The sequence below is a fragment of the Scardinius erythrophthalmus genome (assembly GCF_964197995.2).
Source record: "Scardinius erythrophthalmus genome assembly, chromosome: 9".
Classification (NCBI taxonomy): Eukaryota; Metazoa; Chordata; class Actinopteri; order Cypriniformes; family Leuciscidae; genus Scardinius; species Scardinius erythrophthalmus.
The window spans coordinates 29,034,071-29,054,871 of record NC_138229.1 but is presented as its reverse complement, the minus strand read 5'-3'; the positions used below and the strand labels follow the sequence as shown (position 1 = coordinate 29,054,871).

General features: G+C 37.6%; 1 protein-coding gene across 1 annotated transcript in view; it reads left to right on the top strand.

The window, feature by feature from the left end:
* Positions 1-197: 197 nt before the first annotated feature.
* The window catches only part of LOC308696073 (low-density lipoprotein receptor-related protein 8-like), a gene marked incomplete at both ends in the record, with an annotated part of 85,761 nt that continues 65,157 nt past the window's right edge, over positions 198-20,801 (top strand). Inside the window, 2 exons of the mRNA XM_081374441.1 lie at positions 198-264; positions 774-905. Coding sequence (XP_081230567.1) covers positions 198-264; positions 774-905 — 199 coding nt within the window. The remainder of the gene's footprint in view (positions 265-773; positions 906-20,801) is intronic.

Genomic DNA, 20,801 nt, shown 5'->3' with positions numbered 1-20,801 from the left:
TTGATTCTATCATGCCTCATATTCTAGTAATTAGTGTTTGATGGCACACTACCCTTCAGTGCAGTTATTCACACTCGCTTACGTTTGATGTCGTCATTGATTCAAATTGCCAGTGAATCTATTGGAGATCCAGTGAAGGAGCGACGCCATCCGGACACGCTTTTGTTTGTGGATGAACACTCCAACCCGTTTCGGAAATGTGGACAGAAATTGGGAAATTATTATTTTTTCATTTCTTACTTTCGGAATTATACTTAGCAAAAGGTTTGTTGTATTTTCTCTTTTTTTTTCCGGACATGAAATTATCAGCCTTTTTAATAGACTGTGTGAATGATGCTGTGTTGGTTATTTCGTGGATGCGCGAGACTAAACACTTGTTCTACGCGGGCAGCCTTGCGTTTACACATTTCTATAAACACACACAACACTTGATTAAAAATCTAGTTTGCACGAGTAAAATATTAAAGGTTGATGATGTGGCAGCATGAATTTATTGTTTCATATTCATATCCATCCTAGCAGAAACAAATAGGAACGAAAGAAAGAAAGGTTTGAGTGTGTTTTTTTCGTTTTCTTTGTCATGGCTTCATTGAAGTGCGCGTGTAGTAACATAATTGCTGGTCACATTGTGTTTGGAATACTCGGTTCAGGAATGTGTTATTGTGTAGTAGCCTAGTATATATTGCTCTCCTTTCATGTAATGGTTGCAGGTTATATTGGTTTGAGTAGAATAGCAAAAGCACGACTGTAATTATCTTCACTGTCGTTCTCAGGTACCGAAACTGGCACTGAGACGGAGTGCGAGGATGGACAGTTTCAGTGTAACAACATGAGATGTATTCCCACCATATGGAGATGCGATGATGATGATGACTGCTCTGACAACAGCGATGAGGAGAACTGCCGTGAGTAGCGTTTACTCTCACTGACACACACATGTGTGTGTGAGAACAGCAGCCGTGCATATCGAGATGTCAAAATCAGCCCTCCCACCAAAGCATTACTTCTTTGTTTGAGTGACTTTTGAGCTTTTCAAATAATAACTGATTAGCATCAAAAGCTATAATCAATTATTTCAAAAGCCTTTTGAAATTATTTTCATGTTTGCGAATTGGATTGTTGTTGTCACACTCTTCACTCCAGTTATTCTTCGCAGAATATTTGTTAAATGTCGATTCTTGTAAATGTAGAGACATGTATACAATACACACCACTTTGCAAATGTTTCGGGTCAGTAAGATTCTTTAATGTTTTTGAAATAAGTCAATATTAAAAACAATAATATTGTGAAATGTCATCACAATTTAAAATAACTGATTTCTGATTGAATACATTTTAAAAAAAATGTAATTTATTCCTGTGATGGTAAAGCTGTAATTTCAGCATCATTACTCCAGTCTTCAGTGTCACATGATCCTTCAGAAATCATTTAATGCTCAAGCAAACAAACATTTCTTATTATTATCAATGTTGGAAACAGACAGTTGTGCTGCTTAATATGGAAACTGATATTTTTTAAGGATCCTTTAATGAATAGAAAGTTCCAAAGAACAGCATTAATTTGAAATAGAAAACCTTTGTAATATTATAAATGTCTTTACTGTGACTTTAGATCAATTTAATGCTTCCTTACTGGAAAAAAAGTGTTAATTTCTTTAAAAAATATATTACTGACCACAAACTTTTGACCAGTACTGTATATATAGCAATACCATTATCCGTTTGCATGTTCAAATACCAAATCACACACTGTATTTCAGAACTGAACAGTTACTGAAATGGGGGCGGGGTCCACCGAAAAACCTGGTACTTTTTTTAGTACCACCTCGGTTGAGGTTCCAATAGAGCTGGTAAGTCCCGCCCATCCGTAAAACCCCACTGGACCTCTAGATTGAAAAATTGTCAATGCAAGTGAATGGGAGAAAATAATTATTTTCTGGTCCCGTTTGAATTTTGCCATGAATGTGAACATATGTTGTCTGTGAATTTTTTATATAATTTTTCGTGTAAAGAATGCTACAATTTAGCGGGTAGAAGTTTGATACGGTTAGACTTTGTGTGAGAGCACTTTGTGGACTACAACTCTTCGCTGCTTTCGACGCGTTTGAAACGTCAACACCACTCGCACACGGACACTAGCTCACGGATCCCGCTAAACATGGCTGTGTCTTTGGTGCACTTCACCGCCTTCTTTCAGGGAGAGGACAAAATCGTTGAAGTTGGCGAAAACCACGGGTAAGTAAACTTTATGGGGTGACGTCACATAGGCGACATGTAGTCTTTCTCGTTATGTCTTTTCCACAACTGCTAGCCGAAGAATCATACCATATACTGTCAAACTCGTAACATGAAAAATTATATAAAAAATTCACAGACAACATATGTTGACATTCATGGCACAATTCAAACGGGACCAGAAAATAATTATTTTCTCCCATTCACTTGCATTGACCATTTTTCAACCTAGAGGTCCAGTGGGGTTAGCAGAAGGGGCGGGACTTACCAGCTCTATAGAGCTGTAGCGATACTAAAACGCGACGTGTAAACACTGCAGATCACTGATTGGTCAGAGAGAATTGTCACTACCAGCGTCATTGGATTTGCCACACGAGACACCAAACCCACTAGATTTAAATAGTCAGCAACAGCCCCCACAGTATAATTTGTTCGCTCGACTTTTTTAAACAACTTGCTTTAAAAAACCATCGCACTCAACTTGACAAAAGAAATGGCTGTATCGTGGTCAGTGGTCGAACTGCTGACGTCGATGTCACGGCAGTAGTGGCGGCGCAACTATAACTGTCAGTCTATAATCCCACCCACTTTGAAGCGGTACTAAACTGCAGTGGAAAAGCAAACAGGTCCAAATTAAGCGAGACGAGCCGAGTCATATGACGCAGTGGAAGAGCACCTAAAGTGTACCCACATTTTAAACTTATTGCATCTGATTTGACTGTTTTTGGAGCGTAAACTATGCAAACAAAAACAGTGGAATTCATCCAGCAAGGCATTTCGTGCATCATTCTTCCATTAGGTGGTTAATTGCAGTACAAGAACAACCCATGCATATGTGTTCTGTACAGCAACTTTTTAGCCTTTTTTGTCAAGTGCGTTTTGCCTCATTGCATCGGGTTATTTCTAGTGGCTCTAAGCAAAGACAGGCCAAAAGGAGTGCTTGTTTTCTTAAGCAGTTTATGTGTCACCGCATCATGCGCCTGTTGAGTTTACTGTTTTGACTGGTCCTTCAATTGCTCCCAACAAAGGGCAGTCATGCAGTCTGAAGTTATTGTATCCAAGCAAAATCTGTCATAACAGGAAATGTTTGTTTTTTTCTCCACTTTATTCAATAAACTGTATTCCAAAATTAGGTAGCCTAAATCAAAAGGTATTTTTTGTCTGTACAACAGAACAGTTTAATTTATGTATAAGATATAAATAAAAATATGTATTTATAATGATATATTTATAGGTTTATTTATATTTATTTTAGAGAACAGAATGAAAATGAACTAGATAAATATATTCTTGATCTTGATTTACAGTATAATTCCACACCTTGTTCCAACAAATATATTGGCACAAACAGAGGTGATCTCCGCCCTAACGGATTCCCCTGATGCTCCTCCGCCGCCCCCCCTCCCCCCTATGTCCCTTTTATCCTCCCCCTACACCACCATCCCAACCCCCATGTCAAATCCAACAGATACATCCGCACACTGTCTATACATCCGCCTCTAATGCATGACAAGGCCATGCGTATGCGTAGAATCGTGTGCTGTGTTCCTGATTAAAATGATTCGTGACCTGCCCTCTCCATAGTGCAGATGCAGTTGTTTGATCATGTGTCATGAAGATGAGTAATATTTGTCAGGCTTATTGAGTGCTGAACTGTCTTTCTGCAGTATGAAATGATTAATAATCTGAAACTAAGAGCGTAAATTGCGTCAGAAGTGATAATTGTGATAAGCAGCACATTTGGTATAGAAGCGGCTTTGCTTTAGGAATGCAGACTTGGCAAGCAGCGAGAATGACCCATAGTTGTTTATCATACAAAAACATTGTCATTTGTCACTATTACTTTTGGCTTGTTTTTGGTTCCTGAAGCACCATACGGTAGACTATAGTAATTTCTTCAGTAATCTACTTGCTCGAGTTTTTTCTTATCAGATTTTTTGGCGATATGAGTGGACACATGGCCATTTGATCCTGATCCAAATTTCAACACCTTGTTCCACTAAAAACTGGCACAGAAACAAAGTGTTGAGCTGTGCCAATATTGTTGATCCAACATATTAACCTCTTTTTATTTAATTCCCTCAAAATTTTCTCCCATATTTTCCTCCTTTTATCATCCAAGGGGAAGGAAACCAGCCAGAATTATTCATAAAACAATACATTTTCACACCATACGTGTTGCGTATATGGAAATGAGCATTCTCTTTTTATCAAGAGCAAAGTGTTTAAATGTATTTTAAAGGAGAACTCCGGTCAATTTTAACATTGAGCTCATTTTTTTGTACATTTGGAGTGCTGTCAATACAGAGAACAACGACAAAAATCGGTGTTGCCTACACCGTGTTATCCTCTTTTTAAAATTTGCACCCTGTTGACTTCAATGGGGCAAGTTTTAAACCTGCTTTTAGCCTCTTAACATCCTTGATGTGTCATTACAAGTGCACAGGTCATGTGAGTGATTCCTTCAGAGTGAACGCGAGTGAATCTGACTGCAGTAGATGTGAAAAATAGGGATAAAAATGATGTTTATTCAGCCAGCGCAAATACCTGTATTTACATCCTGTTTTCGGTCGAAGTCCATAGTAATCGATTGTCGAGTTCACGCGCGTGATCATAGGTACTAAACCAATGCGCGTGAACTCGACAATCGATTACTATGGGCTTCGACCGAAAACAGGATGTAAATACAGGTATGTGCGCTGGCTGAATAAACATCATTTTTATACATATCTTTCACATCTACTGCAGTCAGATTCCCCCGTGATCACTCTGAAGGAATCACTCACATGACCTGTGCACTTGTAATGACACATCAAGGATGTTAAGAGGCTAAAAGCAGGTTTAAATATTGCCCCATTGAAGTCAACAGGGTGCAAATTTTAAAAAGAGGATAACACGGTGTAGGCAACACCGATTTTTGTCGTTGTTCTCTGTATTGACAGCACTCCAAATGTACAAAAAAATGAGCTCAATGTTAAAATTGACCGGAGTTCTCCTTTAAAGCTGTGCCAATTTTGGGAGGTGATTTTGTATGAACAATAACGACAGAGGAGGCAGGAAGGCTTCCTTCGTCTCAGATTCATAATGTGAATGTTCATATGCGTTTCTGTGTTTCATGCTGCGTCAGAAAAACAGCATTTCCAAACGATCCTGAATGTGAAATTTAACGGCACTGATTGGCTGTTTCAAACAGGTTCAAAGGAATCAATGCTTACAAAGAAGTCCAATGATACACTGTAACTAATAGCGTATGGCAGGTGATACTGAAATACAGCCCTTTTACTATCACTATAGCACCGTAACCCCACACGCCCTCAGCACAGCTGTAGACCCCATCTGTGGGCACCTCAAGAGGCTTTTCCCTCCATCTACCGAAAAAAAAGACAAAAAAAAAAACGTTTGTATTTGGCTTGAGTGCGAGCCCTGTTTGTGTGCAGACTCCCACTCATTGAATGGTGGAAAGCACTCATGTAGGGACCAGCAGAATAAAAGAGCAAAACCAGAGGAGAGTAAGACTAAGATTTGATGTTTTGAAGTGAATGAAAGGGAATAAGAAAACAGGAGTAATTCAAAACAGAGCGGACTGAGAAATAAGAGAATTTTATTTAAAAGAAAGCATCTCTGAAGGATTTCTGTAGAAGATTGCGAAGAGCAAAGATCCTAATAATGATAAAAGGCTCATGGGATGTCTGCATTCTTATTATAGAGTTAGGAGACGTTCCCCATCATTTTAACTATACTGAAAAGACAATTACCAAGTTCCAACCCTTTCGCCTTCTGAGCATTGGATAGACCTTCCTAACAAAATTTTACAAGTCTGTCTAAATTATACCTTTTATATTATAAACAGCTTAGACTTTTTGTAGCATTTTATGTTTTTTTCTTAAAGGGGACATATCATGCTAAATCCACTTTTTTAGCCCTTAAATGCATTTTGTTGTATATTTGGAGTGTTTAGAAGTACAGAAAATATGAAATTATTCTCTTCAGGTGCTTCGTTGATATCTTTATATTCTGTTTTGGTCATATTTTTCAACCTGTTTCGATTTTTCTGTTATCTATGACGTTTTGTGAACTAATACGTCACAGTATTTGCAGCGGAACTGCCAAATAAGGACATTGACTCCCGGCCCAACACTTCGAGCAATCCGCCATTTCAATTTCTCACTGCAATTTTTTAGTCCAAGCTAAAGGATGCAGAAGTTACGAGAGGGTAAGTTAAAATGTTCGGTTGTTGGATGTAGTAACCCACACACTTCATTACACCGTCTAATGTAGATGAACTGCCGCGCTTGTGTCAGGACGCATGTTTAACTGAAAGAACGAGCAGAGAGAGAGACCCGGTGTAGCAGTCGATTCTGTTCCCTATCGGAATTCCTGTTCCCCCTGAACGAGCCGTATCTGCTGACAGCGCATGCGTCAAAGCCTTTAATAAACCTTAATAAATCAAAGCCTTAATAAACATTACATTGAAATCTGTAATAATGTTTTAAATTTGAAAAGAAATAATCTGGATTGAATTGACAGATGGGGGGAAATTCGCTTCTAATAAAAATAAAAAATAAAAACAATAAAAAAACGCTTAAATTTCGGGAAAAAATACAATCCTTTTTTAACCTTTTGGCTTCCCGTACATCCAGTTGTGCTTCTTGCTCGTATTCAGTTCTGATGGTACGCATGGTAACTCGGCAACTACGCATGATTTGTAGTATGATTTGCGTAAAGGGAACAGGAATTCCAATAGGGAACAGAATCGACTGCTACAACGGTCGCGCGCGCGCTCACTCTCTCTCTCTCTTCAGAGCCAGACGAAAGTGTAAACAAGACATCACCGTCTCCAAACTAGACGCTGTCTTGCTCTCTCTCCCTCGCACATATTAATCAAAATAAATCGACACGGTGGTAAAAGGTCGGAAGACCAAAGTTTCATGTGTAAATACAGTAACGTTACACACCATTGCGATACATCCATATGAAGACGTTGTTCTGCAGATTCGTCGTCTTCATTTTCATCTCGCTCCGGCTCTGACTCTGGCTCGAACATGTAGGGCTGGATGGACAAGTCTTCCGTTGTTGACATTTTGTTAATAACGTGTGAATAAAAAGTTTCTGTGCCGCTAGATAATCGTATCTCTGCTATCAAACTACAAAAATGGCTGAACGGGGTGGAGTTGAACCTCTGCAACCTGTAGAGGGGACGGGGTATGAAGTGTCTCAGTTGTATTTAAAGAGACCGCACCAAAACGGGTTGATTGAGACGCACCTCAGAAAAGGGGTAGAAAAGGGGCCTGTGGAGCTATAATAATGAGGAATTCAGACCCAAGCATTGCAGTTCCGCTTTATATAGACTACAAATGTATGATTTATATGTAAAAAGGAACAATTTAAAAGCATGATATGTCTCCTTTAAAGTCCACATATAATTATAGTGAAGGTTTCTTGCACTTGCAACAGTTATATAATTTAATATACATATCCATTTTCCACCCTCATGCTGCCCTTTAGAATTAGCATTTAGAACATGAAATCACAATTTACTTAATGAACTTAATGCTTGTTCCTGGTTTATTGTGCACAACGTGGTGCACATTATTTAAAAAAAGTCTACTATTAGGAGCCATCAGATGTTTAATGTTGAGGCATTCTTTTTAGGACATTTTATTTTACCCTCAAATTCTCATTAATGTAATGCAAAACACACAGTTTCGATTATCCTGCTTCAGTTGAAACATGTACCTGTATTATGTTGACTTCATACAGCCTACTTTTTGCTGTACCTCTAAGATTTTCTATATGTAAATTCTCCTGTTATTGGCTAATATTAGCATACAGACATAGTTCACATTGTTGCCAAATCTGTAAATATAGCTGGTTTTGTGTTATTTGCTCATGGCTGCGATAGAATCATGATGGTTTGTGAATGATCTTTTTTTTTTCAGGCAGTTCACCCAAAATTAAAATTCTGTCGTTTATTCATCTTCATGTTGTTCCAAAATTGTATGACTTTCTTCTGTGGAACACAAAAGAAGATATTTTGTTTTTTGTCTATGCAATATGCTATTAGGGGCTTTCGCCCCAGAGGAACCTTTTCATGGTTCCTAGAACTATTGGCAGAAGTACCCAGATTTTGGCGAGTTCGCACTATAGGAACTATCTGTGACGTTAGTGTACGCTGATTGGCCGAACGCATGTGAAACACCAGCACCTGCCATTTTTAAAAAGTCTGTGTAAACCATAGACTGTAAAAAATATGGACAAAGCGTCTGTGACGTCACCCATAGACTTTCTCAAGAACGGTTTTGAAGCCGTTGGAAAATCTTGGGAAATCATAACCCCGCCCACCTTCTGGCCAATCCATATATGGGTAAAGGACGCAGCGCGCGTCACTCAGCTCGCTCTGCTACTCCGGTTATCTCTGTGTATATTTTAGGCAACGAAATATGCTATAAAACACCACACTAACTCTTTTCGTTTTCATTTAAAGAAATCTTAAACATTATAGCCACACAAATGTGGTTCAGGCAACGCGTATTGATTATATTCACTGCATATAACGTTTGCCTATTTATAAAAAAACGAAATATAAAACACAAACCTGCCTCTTTTCGTTTTAAATATAATATAAAAACATTAAACATTTTAATATGGTCCAGGCAATATGTGCATTTGTACTAAACAACAGATTTTGCAGTAAACAACATTACAGATCATCTTCGTTGTATTAAAATTTCAAATGACAAAACTCAACCCAGTCTCTTTTTGTTAAATTTCAGTTTTATCAATATTAGCCATTATAAAAGTATAAGTAAAAGGTACAAGAAGCTATAAAAATAAAGCAAACAATTCAGTCAAACATCAGCGCTCTAGTCTAACCATACAACGGTAAAGTTAAATACTTATAAAGTTATGAAACTTCCCCTCAGCCAAAACTATTGGCCAGGGAACAAATTATAGATTCACGAGACCAAAAATCGCCCGTTAGATACACACAAGACGAATTATATCTCATATTTAACCACTACAGAGACGCCAGAGTCAGCGGCAAACGTCAGAACGACTAGCCGAGGAAAGGCTGTTCCAGGCGGGGTACATGAGCGCCGAGCGCCCGGTCATCGCTGGATCTCACAACTGGATAAAATTTTCATAAATCTTTAAATAAACCACAGATTTGAGCTTTAAACAACTACATTCTCGCCTGAAAAACTCTTAAAACTACATTTCATGATACAGAAACAGTAGTATTATATTTCAACTGTGTAAAAAAATGGCGCTTCTTATGTTGTCATTCTCCTTGGCGCAGCCTAAGCTGTCAATCAAGCTGTCAATCAAAGTTAACCCAGCCCTTATTTGTCATATACATTTTATATCTAAATACGATCTAAACTAACGAGTTAGAAAAAAATTCACAGCCCTCATGGTTGTTAGGCACTCGGATCCTATCGAAAAATACAATAAAATCCATGGGACCAACCTGTAAAAACATGAATTTATGCTGTGAAAACGGACATTTTAACATGGGGGCTGTGGACATTTGCTCCCTTTTGGGACCTTCCTCTAGCGGATTTTCGGTGTATTGCAGTTTTTCGCACTTCCGGGTAGGCTTCATTTTTCATATTAGAATGTTGCCACTTGGTGTAAACACACAGATTATAGCCTATATTTACTCCAGAAGCTAACTCTGCGAACATGGAAAACAGTGATAGATGGGCTTCTTAGCCTTTAAGCTGAGACCAAGCGAAACTTGATTATGTATTTCTGCTCAGTGTAACTTTTCATTACTGTCTACTTTCTATGTATAACAGTTCTATCCAATAACGTATTAGACAGGACTGTTAGACAGATCGTAAACTAATGAACACGGAGAATGCGAGCACTGTGTGCTCAGGCTCTGGCTGGCGTTCTCAGCGCTGTCAAAATAAAGGTACCACCGTGCTGTCAAAATAAAAGTCACAACAACAAGCGCGGCTTGCGTTACTTTAGAGTTCCTACTGGCGGTGCGAATGCAATGAGAAAAACATTCCTAGGAGAACCATTAGTTCTTGGGGAACCACCCTAGAACTACCCGTCGCGAAAGCCCCTAATGGCCACCAAAATGGTTTGGCTATCAACATTCTTCAAAATATCTTTTTTGTGTCCTGCAGAAGAAAGAAAGTCATAAGGGTGACATCAAGGTGAATAAAAAATGACATCATTTTCATTTTTGGGTGAACTATCACTTTAAACTTCCATAAATGGTCTTAGTAGACTGAGGCTCTGCATTTTGAACTTTAGTTTCAAAGAATTGTCTTTTAAATGAGAAAGGAAAATTCATGACATGTCCTTTACCCAAGTTTGAGAGACACGAGCGTTAGGCCTCTGTGGGGTTAGTGTCTTGAGCTAACCAAGTCTCCTTATCCCTACGGCAGATTATCCGTCTGAGAGGTGTCTTCTCTCTTCTGTCTTCCCCTCCTGTGTCATCTGGGTTCATAAGCCAGCGCCCCGATGTTGCTATTAGGAACTCAGTGGTTCAAATCCACACATTATCTGTGATTAGTCAGGGTGATGCTGCGGGAAGATTAGTGGATGCTGAGCAGGAGAGCTTAACGTTGACATCAAGGAATAGCATGGAATCAGCTCATACCAATTTACCCAATGCATACAAACCAGGCTCTTTGGAAAAACGTGCCTGTGGCGACATTTCTGCTCAATGAAATTACGTTGCCTCTTGCAAAACTCTGCTAAAAGCTTGTTCAGTTTGATACGAAACTGATGAACGTGAATCTGGCAATGTTTGATTATTTATGTTGGTTGTTGCATGTGCGGCAGAAAAGTTAATGCTCTATCGCGTTTGCAAATAACACCTAAACCCAGAAGATACCCGATAGTGTTAACAAAAGTAAATGTGAGATAAAAACGCATTTGATGAAGCAGTCATGCCATTTTAGTTTGCTCTTTTTACCGTGGCACCACAAGTACAATTCTGTACCAGCTGAGCTACTGAGCAAGTTGACCGCATTAGGAAAACCGTATATAAGGAGGTGGTTATGTGATGCAAACATCAAAACGTATTAGTCTACAAATCATGCGCTATTGTAAAAGTATTCTGAGGTTATAACATAGTATTATTCAAGAAACCGCGCAAAAATATGTCTTGATTAATTGATAATCTACCTCTGGAATCATAATTTTGTGTGAAAAGAAATAAAAGTAGTTGTTTAACTCGTCTTTATCTTTAGGTTATGTTCCAAAAACATTTAAACTGGCAGTTATAAAACCTCTCATTAAGAAACCACAATTAGATCCGAATAATCTAGTAAATTATAGACCCATTTCAAATCTACCTTTTATGTCTAAAATACTAGAAAAAGTTGTGTCCGCTCAACTGGGCTCTTTCTTACAAGAAAATGACACCTATGAAAAGTTTCAGTCTGGGTTCAGGCCGCATCATAGCACTGAAACTGCGCTCGTTAAAATCACAAATGATTTACTTTTAGCTTCTGACCAAGGCTGTATCTCAATATTAGTTTTACTTGATCTTAGTGCTGCGTTCGATACTATAGATCATACAATACTCTTAGATCGACTACAAAATTATACTGGTGTTCAAGGACAAGCATTAAGCTGGTTTAGATCGTATTTATCTGAACGCTACCATTTTGTTTATTTAAATGGAGAAAAATCTATCATAACTCCAGTAAACTATGGAGTGCCGCAGGGATCTGTGTTAGGCCCTCTATTATTCTCAATATATATGCTGCCACTTGGAAATATTATAAGGAAACATGGAATTAGTTTCCATTGTTATGCTGATGACACTCAAATTTATATTTCATCACGGCCAGATGAAAACGCTAAATTATCCAAATTGACAGAGTGTGTTAAAGATATAAAAGATTGGATGACGCATAATTTTCTTTTATTAAATCCAGACAAGACAGAGGTACTACTTATCGGTTCAAAAAACCGCCCACAAAACCTCTCACAATACAACTTTAACATAGTAGGGTGTCCTGTTACTTCATCCTCTACAGTAAAAGACCTGGGTGTTATATTAGACTGCAACCTGTCTTTTGAAAATCATATTTCATATGTTACAAGAACAGCCTTTTTCCACCTTAGAAACATTGCTAAGCTACGTAATATGCTATCAGTTTCTGACGCAGAAAAGTTAGTTCATGCATTCATGACCTCGAGACTAGATTACTGTAATGCGTTATTAGCCGGTTGTCCTGCATCCTCAATAAACAAGCTACAGTTAGTCCAAAATGCCGCCGCTAGAGTTCTAACTAGATCAAGAAAATATGATCATATAACACCGATTTTATCATCCCTACATTGGTTACCTATAAAGTCCCGTATTAATTACAAGGTATTGCTACTGACTTATAAAGCCCTAAACGGCTTAGCTCCAGTCTATTTAACGGATCTTCTATCGCCCTATAATCCATCGCGCTCTTTAAGGTCACTAAATTCGAGGCTTTTGGTCATACCTAGGATATCTAGGTCCACCAAAGGAGGGAGAGCATTTTCACATTTAGCTCCAAAACTCTGGAATAGTCTTCCGGATACTGTTCGTTGCTCAGACTCGCTCTCCCAGTTTAAAACTAGATTAAAGACGCATCTCTTCAGCCAGGCATTCATATAATACTTTTAATCCTACAGTTAAATCCGACCTCTAGTTCATAAACGCCAGAGGAGAACTGGCCCCCGACTGAGCCCGGGTTCTCCCAAGGTTTTCTTTTTTTCTCCATTAGGTCACCTGATGGAGTTTTTCGGTTCCTTGCCACTGTTGCCTTTGGCTTGCTCAGTTGGGGATATTTGGGGATATTTAATTTAATTAATCAATCAACGATACTATTGATCAGCATTACCAAACGTAGACGTTCCACTAGAAACAAACATTGATGTATTGTTCTAATTTATTACTGTGAAGCTGCTTTGATACAACCTGTGTTGTGAAAAGCGCTATATAAATAAACTTGACTTGACTTAAACTTGACTTACTGCCTCTAGTGTTCCTTTCACCTGGGAAACTGCAGTGGTTTGTATGTACTGTAATTGGTACGTCTTTGGAGTTTTGCAAAAGTGTACTGTAGGTAGAGGCACGTTTTTCCAATGAGCCTATGTTGGATGCACAACACATATCTGTTCACGTAACTGAAAAACTCTGATATTGTTTGAGGGCAAAGTGGAGATGCATGTGTCGGCATTTTTATTCTAGTTTCCCATATGTTAGTCAAATAGTCTTTCTTAAAGGTCAATATTTACTCACCCTCAAGTTGTGTCAAACCTGTATGAATTTCTTTCTTCTGCTGAACACAAAAGAAGAATTAACCAAACAATTGATGGACCCCAATAACTTCCATAGTATTTTTTTCCTACTATGGAAGTCAATGGGGTCCATCAATTGTTTGGTTACCGACATTCTTCAAAATATCTTCTTTTGTGTTCAGCAGAAGAAAGAAATTCATACAGGTTTGAAACAACTTGAGATTGAGTGAATGATAACAGAATTTTCATTTTTAAGTAAACTATTCCTTTAAGTAACACTCTCCTTGAACGACAACACTGGATAAAGTTTCTAGGTGTGGTAGCGGCGAGATAGAAGTCAAAGTTGACCATAAAACCTGGCAATCACGCTATGTCTGGCTCATTACCCTGCAATTGTGATAATGCTCACCTATCATGTTCACAAAGGTTCCACAAACCTGGGTCAGACTGTTGAAATGGACAGAATAATTGCAAAGTAAACGGTTCATCCACTTATATGTCATCATCTCTTTCAGTCACATCAAAATGAATCAAAATGATCTTGAAATAATGATCATTGAGAGAGCTGGCTTTTAGAGTATTTCATTCAGCTCTGTTAAATGAAAGCTGCACCTCTGTGCCCGTGACCATGGTTGTGTTTACAGAGGCGTTATTGACTAATGGGCCAAAAATAAGGGGACTATTAGAAAATAACAGATACAGATAAATAGCATTGCTTTTTCTGTTATTGTATTTATATTGTATCATATTATTATTAATTTAGAATCAATATGAACATGTTTACAATACATAATATGTAGGCTATATATATATATATATATATATATATATATATATATACAGCACATTCAATGCATTTAGGCATGTAGACATTGTCATGGTCTGCTTAGAGCAACGTATATGGAAAACTAAGTTTACATCATATGGAAATTAACATGAATTTACATTGAACTAAAAATAAGTAAAAACACACGCACACACACATACAGTGGGGACCACCACACACCACTGCTTGAATGCCCACTAAGTCGCTTTGGATTATAGTGTCTGCCAAATGCATAAATGTAAATGATGCTGTTTATACTGATGGAGCAAAAGGATGCTGTTTATGCTGTTGGAGAAAATCTTTCAGACAGTAGGCGTCTGTTTACATTTAGGATTTTAGTCTTGTGAGAGACCATTTAATTCAAATGTATGCAATGTTTTCTATAAATCAACTTATAGTTATTGGTGCAAAAAAAAAAAAAAAAAAATACACAATGCATTTTGTGTGTCTGGCGACTGGTTCTACGGTCAGGTCCATATGATGTGTTTGAGGGGGATTGTCATGAAAACGTAATAATCCAGCACTTAAAATGTAAGAGAAAGAAAATTTAGAATGAAAGCTATTTTTAGGACCATCAAGATTTTTACTCTGTGACATTATTGTCTTTACAATGAGGCAATTTAAATTCCCAAATTCTCATTACTGTACTGCATCTGGATATTTTATTTGTATTTTTTTGTAATTTTCATGAATCTTTCATTATCATGAAGTACTTTTTCTATTGCATTACAGTAAAATGACTAATACAATGGTTTTTTTTTTTTTATTAAATCAGCATAAATCTAAGGCACTGCAAAATACTAACATGATATCTAAAGTAAAAAGAATTCAAATTTTTTTCACATTACAATAATGGGAATTTGAGAAAAATGTGCTTCATTGTAGTGAAAATAAAGTCACAGTGCAAAAATTAGGCTTTCTTTTTTTCAACAAAATATTGTTTATTTATTTTTGAAATTGGGTTGAAATATGCTTCGATTTTCTGAAAGTAAAGTAATTTTCATTTAGAGTGTGTTTTGAGTTAACCCTCTGGGGTCTGGGCTGTTTTTGGGGCCCTTGAGATGTTCTGACATGCCCTGACATTTGTGCTTTTTTCAGTTGCTTATAAACATATTAATGGCAAAGGTGTAAATTCACTCTATAAAGCACAAACAGGGCTACCATAATATGTGAGCCATGTGTATGTACATGTTTTCATTTTTGAGAGAATAATGTTTATGCGTGGTTATTGAAAAAAATAAAAAATAAAAATTCTGAAATAAGGCCACAAAACACATAGTAAATATGTGTCAATAAGACTTTTGACAAATGGATGTCCTCGCCTAGTGTTTTTTCTTCAAAATTATGTGAAAATAGTCTTGCTTTATCGTTCACATAAAACCATACATTGATTTAAATTGATGTAAAACAGGTTTTGCTTGGAAAGCCAATATGCGAGGGGGAGGAGTAGTTTACACCTTAGATTACAGTGTCCCACCCACTTTGCATAATGATGAGCCATTCACTCAGGTGTGAAACTGACTGAGCCACAATACAAGAACAACAGATATATTTAGAAGACTTATATTGACCATTTAAGATTTTGCTTACATCTATCTTGTAAATATGTTTTGCTATTTTATTAAAAAGGTTACAATTACAACAATAATTACAATTTCAACAATATTTCAAGTGTACTCTTTCTTTGTAAAAAAAAAAAAAAAAGATTATAGGCCTACATTTTATCTATGTATTCATATTTCAGTCGATTTTTACTCATCTCAGTAGCAATTCAGTTTGCTAAAACATCATCATTCATTCACACACGCGATTTAAATTTAACTTCTGGCAAAGATGAAGTTGACGATAGGCTATTGACTCGCGATCTTCGCAGTAGGCTAGTGTTTTGGATGGTTTGTTTAGAACCAGCTTTCTGTAAATATATTTCACATTTTTTAGACATGTGAGGCGAGTATAGGCTACGGTCTGGTTCATGATGATCTCCAGTTCAAGCACCTTATGTTGTGATTGCTAGCCTATATTTACTTTAAATCCAGGAAATTTGTTAATGAAAAAATTATTAAAATTAAGATACAATTGATACAAAACGAAATTCGTTTTAAAGAAAGGATTTGTACTTTCTGTTTTGAGGTCTCTGTGAAAGTTTGAAAGTCTTTTAGTGCTTTTTTTAGAGCGCTCGCGTCCATAATGGAGAACTGTCACGTAACGTAATATTGTTTTTTCCTCATAAATGCGAACACGAAAAATAAAAGACAAAAGACTTTTAAGTAAAACTTACTCTGAAATTGTGTTCTCGGCGGAATTCGCTCTTCAAAATGCTGCCGTTCGTCCTCTGAGGAAAAGGTGCATTCTTCCTCGCTGTCCAGAATCATCTGAAGGGAGTCTTTATTACCGGAGAAGCGTGTCATACTCAAAACGCGATGAACTATCAGTCTGAAGTCTGATGAACAAACTGTGTTTTTATGGCATTGATCGGGGGGCGTATGCGATGCATACTAGATCAGGTAAACTATTTACATGTGAATCGCGCCGGGGGCGGGGCGGCTGCAGCTCATTTAGAGATAATGAAGGGAGAAGGAAAAACGGTACCTCTCCTTGCTTTCAAACGGATTACATGAGTTAAAAACATTTGTTTTTTATATAAATTACTTCATTTAAAAGAGGAGATTTCAAGCTTCATAAAGACATATCTCACGTGCCTGTGTGAGAAGTATTCGCTGAGTTATGATTCATTTTCGGACGCGTTTCAGAATGGACTACACGGACAGAGAGAAGGCAGAACTCGCTTCGTGATTATTTTTCTTTATTTGGCAAAAAGCACAACATTTTGTTTTTATTGTGAGTATACACAAAAATAATACACATTTAACAGAATCGATTGATGTATGAAACTTGTTTTATAAAATCAAAGTCAAAAGAGTATTTGGGGTCTCAATTCAACTCATAAGGAAAAAAGCGAGCAGATCACGCCGGCGTGATCTCCGACCTCTGAGGGTTAAATCAGGTTATGATTATAGCATTTGTGCCGTTTTGCCGCTCACATGTAATTGCAAAGAATTTGCAGTGATTATTCTCTGATCCATGTTTTTAGCTTTAGCCATTCAGAATCAATAAAACTAAGAGCTTCATAAAGCACAGATCAGTGTAGCTTTGCTGAACGGTTGTGTTTTTAGCACCACTGACTAGGCCTACCATCTGTGTTATTTCTCCGATTTTACAAAAATGGAAATTTAGCTCAAAATAGCATTATTATCTTCTGACATTGATTGTCCCTCTTGAAATCCATTGTTTCATTACTGATATGAATTGAAATGAAACGATAGAGATTAAACTGCCGAAAGAGAGAATGTAATATCTCAGTGATGACAGAATTTTTCAATTCTTTTGAGATAAAGAAAATTGGAAGTGTTCTCCACAACAGAGCAGACATCAAAGACTGACTACTACAGTCTTTTATGAGAGCGCACTATCTGATGGCTCAGTCTGTCCACTCAGTATTTGTTAACTGTTGCGCTTAACAGGAATCTATAATATTGTTCTGCTTAAATGCCTTTTCTGTCACATTATTGAAGAGATGCAGCAGGTTTCTGGCTATGAATTAATACACGCCTCTTATTGACATTTTTGCTTTTAGTGTCGAAAGCTAAATGACTTCTCACTGAAAACGTTCATGTCCCATCGGGACTATTTAGAAAAGAGTTGCATCATTGTAATGCCTTCTCTGAGTTTTTTGTGGCACAGCATCACACTGGAAAGCAATCTAACTACTTATTGTCTCTTTATTTCCACAATATTGACTTGGGCATATGCTAATGAGGGCCTGCCGGAAAACTACATTGCTTTGCACATCTGACTTACTGTGACTCAGCAGAACATAGCCATATAAATGGCCTAATCCTGACTGACCCATTTAGTATTAATGCTAAGTGAACGGTATGTCTGCGACTGTGGTACATTGTTGCTAGCGGGCTTAATTATGTAAGTGAAAAAGAGCTTCTTGGTTTGCCAACATTCTCTGAAGCTAAGTCAGCCATGCTAATTCTAATAGTAGTGTTGTCTAACTTTAAAAGTGTACTTGTAATGATTTGAATGCTAGTCTTGCCACTGTTCCAATGTTTGTTAAAGCAGTAAATGGATGTTCCATCTACAACATGTGACTGATGATGTGGAAGAAAGTCAGAACTCAAGGGACTGGATTCACAAAGAACATTCCTAAGAATGAACTGCTATATTTTCTAACTTAAGAATAAAGGGTATTATGTGTCCTCAAACACATTCAAGAATATTCTTAACTCTTTACTTAAAGTCCCCCTGTAGTCAATAACTGTATCCCCTAAAACTCATCTTTTATCACCCAAATGATGTATTTAAACGTTTTTCCTTGGATTTCCTTGAAATTCTTCATGCCTTAAAATAGCTTAAATGTAAGTCTACACCCTTGCCTCCTTTAGTATACGTGGTTCTATGAAAATGCAAATTAGCCCCGCCTCCACTCACTCACGCCAGCTCAGAGATCCACTCATTGACGATCACACGTTGACCTGATTGGTTACAAGGTAGTTTGTGACGTCAGAAACACCAGTGATTTCAAACCTCGTTTTTGAGACTGTCTTTTTTTCACTGCAGTTTTAAGGAGAAAATACTCAGCAATGGTGTTGACGTATGAATTAGCACATGCAAGCATATTAAAAACACCACATAGACATTTAAACAACATTAAAAGCTTGGTGTTCACCACAGGGGGACTTCAACCCAGGCTCCTTAGAAATATGTGACATTTCTGTAAAACCTATAATACGTTGCTCAGGGTACATTTCACTTTGTGCTTTGCAGATCAAATGAACACAAGAGGCAGTAAAACAACAACAACAACAAAAATCATCGATTAACAAGGACTTAATTTTTTGCACAATAGTCAAGTCACATTTATTTATATAGCGCTTTTTACAATACAGATTGTTTCAAAAGCAGCTTTACAGAGATAACAGGAAAATAATGCAACAAAGTTTGTTTCCAGAAGAAAATAGCATATACTACGTATACACAATACATTACATGACCTCAAAACACTTGTACCATAACACATGATTTGTAAACTAATACATTTTGATGTTTGCATCACATAACCAGCTACGGCTTTTCTAATGCGGAAGACTTGCTCAGTGGCTCATCTGGTACAGCATTGCACTTGTGATGTGGAGGTTAGATTCCTGTGAAACATGAGTCACGATAAAAGAGCTGAAAGACTAGAAACAGCGAAAATGTCATGGTTGCTTCAGAAAATGTGTTTTTAACTCATGTTTTCGTTCACCTTTTAGCACCACTCGCCAGACATTTCAATTCCAAACTGCTGGGAAATGTGCATTAAACCAACCTATTAAAATGTTGCCACAGTCACATTCAAATGTTTTACGCTTTTATCCAAAGCGTCTTACAAATGAGGAGAGAAATAGAAGCAATTAAACCAACATAGGGCAACAATATGCAAGTGCTGTGACTAGTCCCAGTTCGACCAGCATATATATATATATAGAGAGAATAATACTACTACTTCTTTCTACTTAACATTTCATGAAGACCAATCTGAATCTAAACTGTACAGAATTGTCCCAAACCAAATCCATCAAGTGATTGTGGCAAGTTCCTATAAAGTAGAGCCTTATTAGAAACCAAGGCTAGAAGGTGAGACGCTACCTCCTCCACCTGGAAAACTATCCTTAATCCACAGTTACAGGTGAAATCTAGCCTCGAGGAGCAGAACAAACATCAGTACTGACTTCTGAAGCTTCACTGTAGTGCATCTCTAATGTTTGAGCTCTAATACCAGATGGCAGCGTGCCCCCTGCCAAGCACCGCCCGACCCCCACGAGGCTTGTGCTCGGTGATCAAAGCTGCACTGAGCTCTGAGTCCAAATGCATCATTGTTGAGGAAAACTGGGCTGAAACCTGCCCAGAGAAGAAAGGGCGTTAAAAGCGGTGTTTTCATCTAGTGTCACGCTCAGACTCGACAGAGCAGCTGTGGCAGAAGAATTGGCGTTCTTCAACATTTATCGCAAACATATTGAGAGGATGAAAGAAAGGAGAGTGCAGATTAACAATTACCACCAATTTGTCAACAGTGAAGTATTACACTGTGTAGAAATCCGGCATTGATTGAGAGACAAATTTGCTATTAAGAATACGGATGGATCTTTGTCAATTGTGAAGGAGGTGCTCTGCTTTTTGAGAAGAAGGCTGAGGCTTTTTTTATGTTTGCACAATGCTGTTTAAATGACAGTTGTGTGTACTTTACTAATCAAATGTGTACACACTGCACATCCACACACACACACAGACTCTTTATTCTGAGGTAGCATGAGCACTCTTATGTGTTTGATCAAAAACGTGTAGGCTGGAGGTCTCCAACCTTATTGTGAGTGAGAGCTACTGCTATTTCTTTACCTTATGCTTCAGGCTGCAAATATATTTGGTTTCATGGTTCCAAGGAATA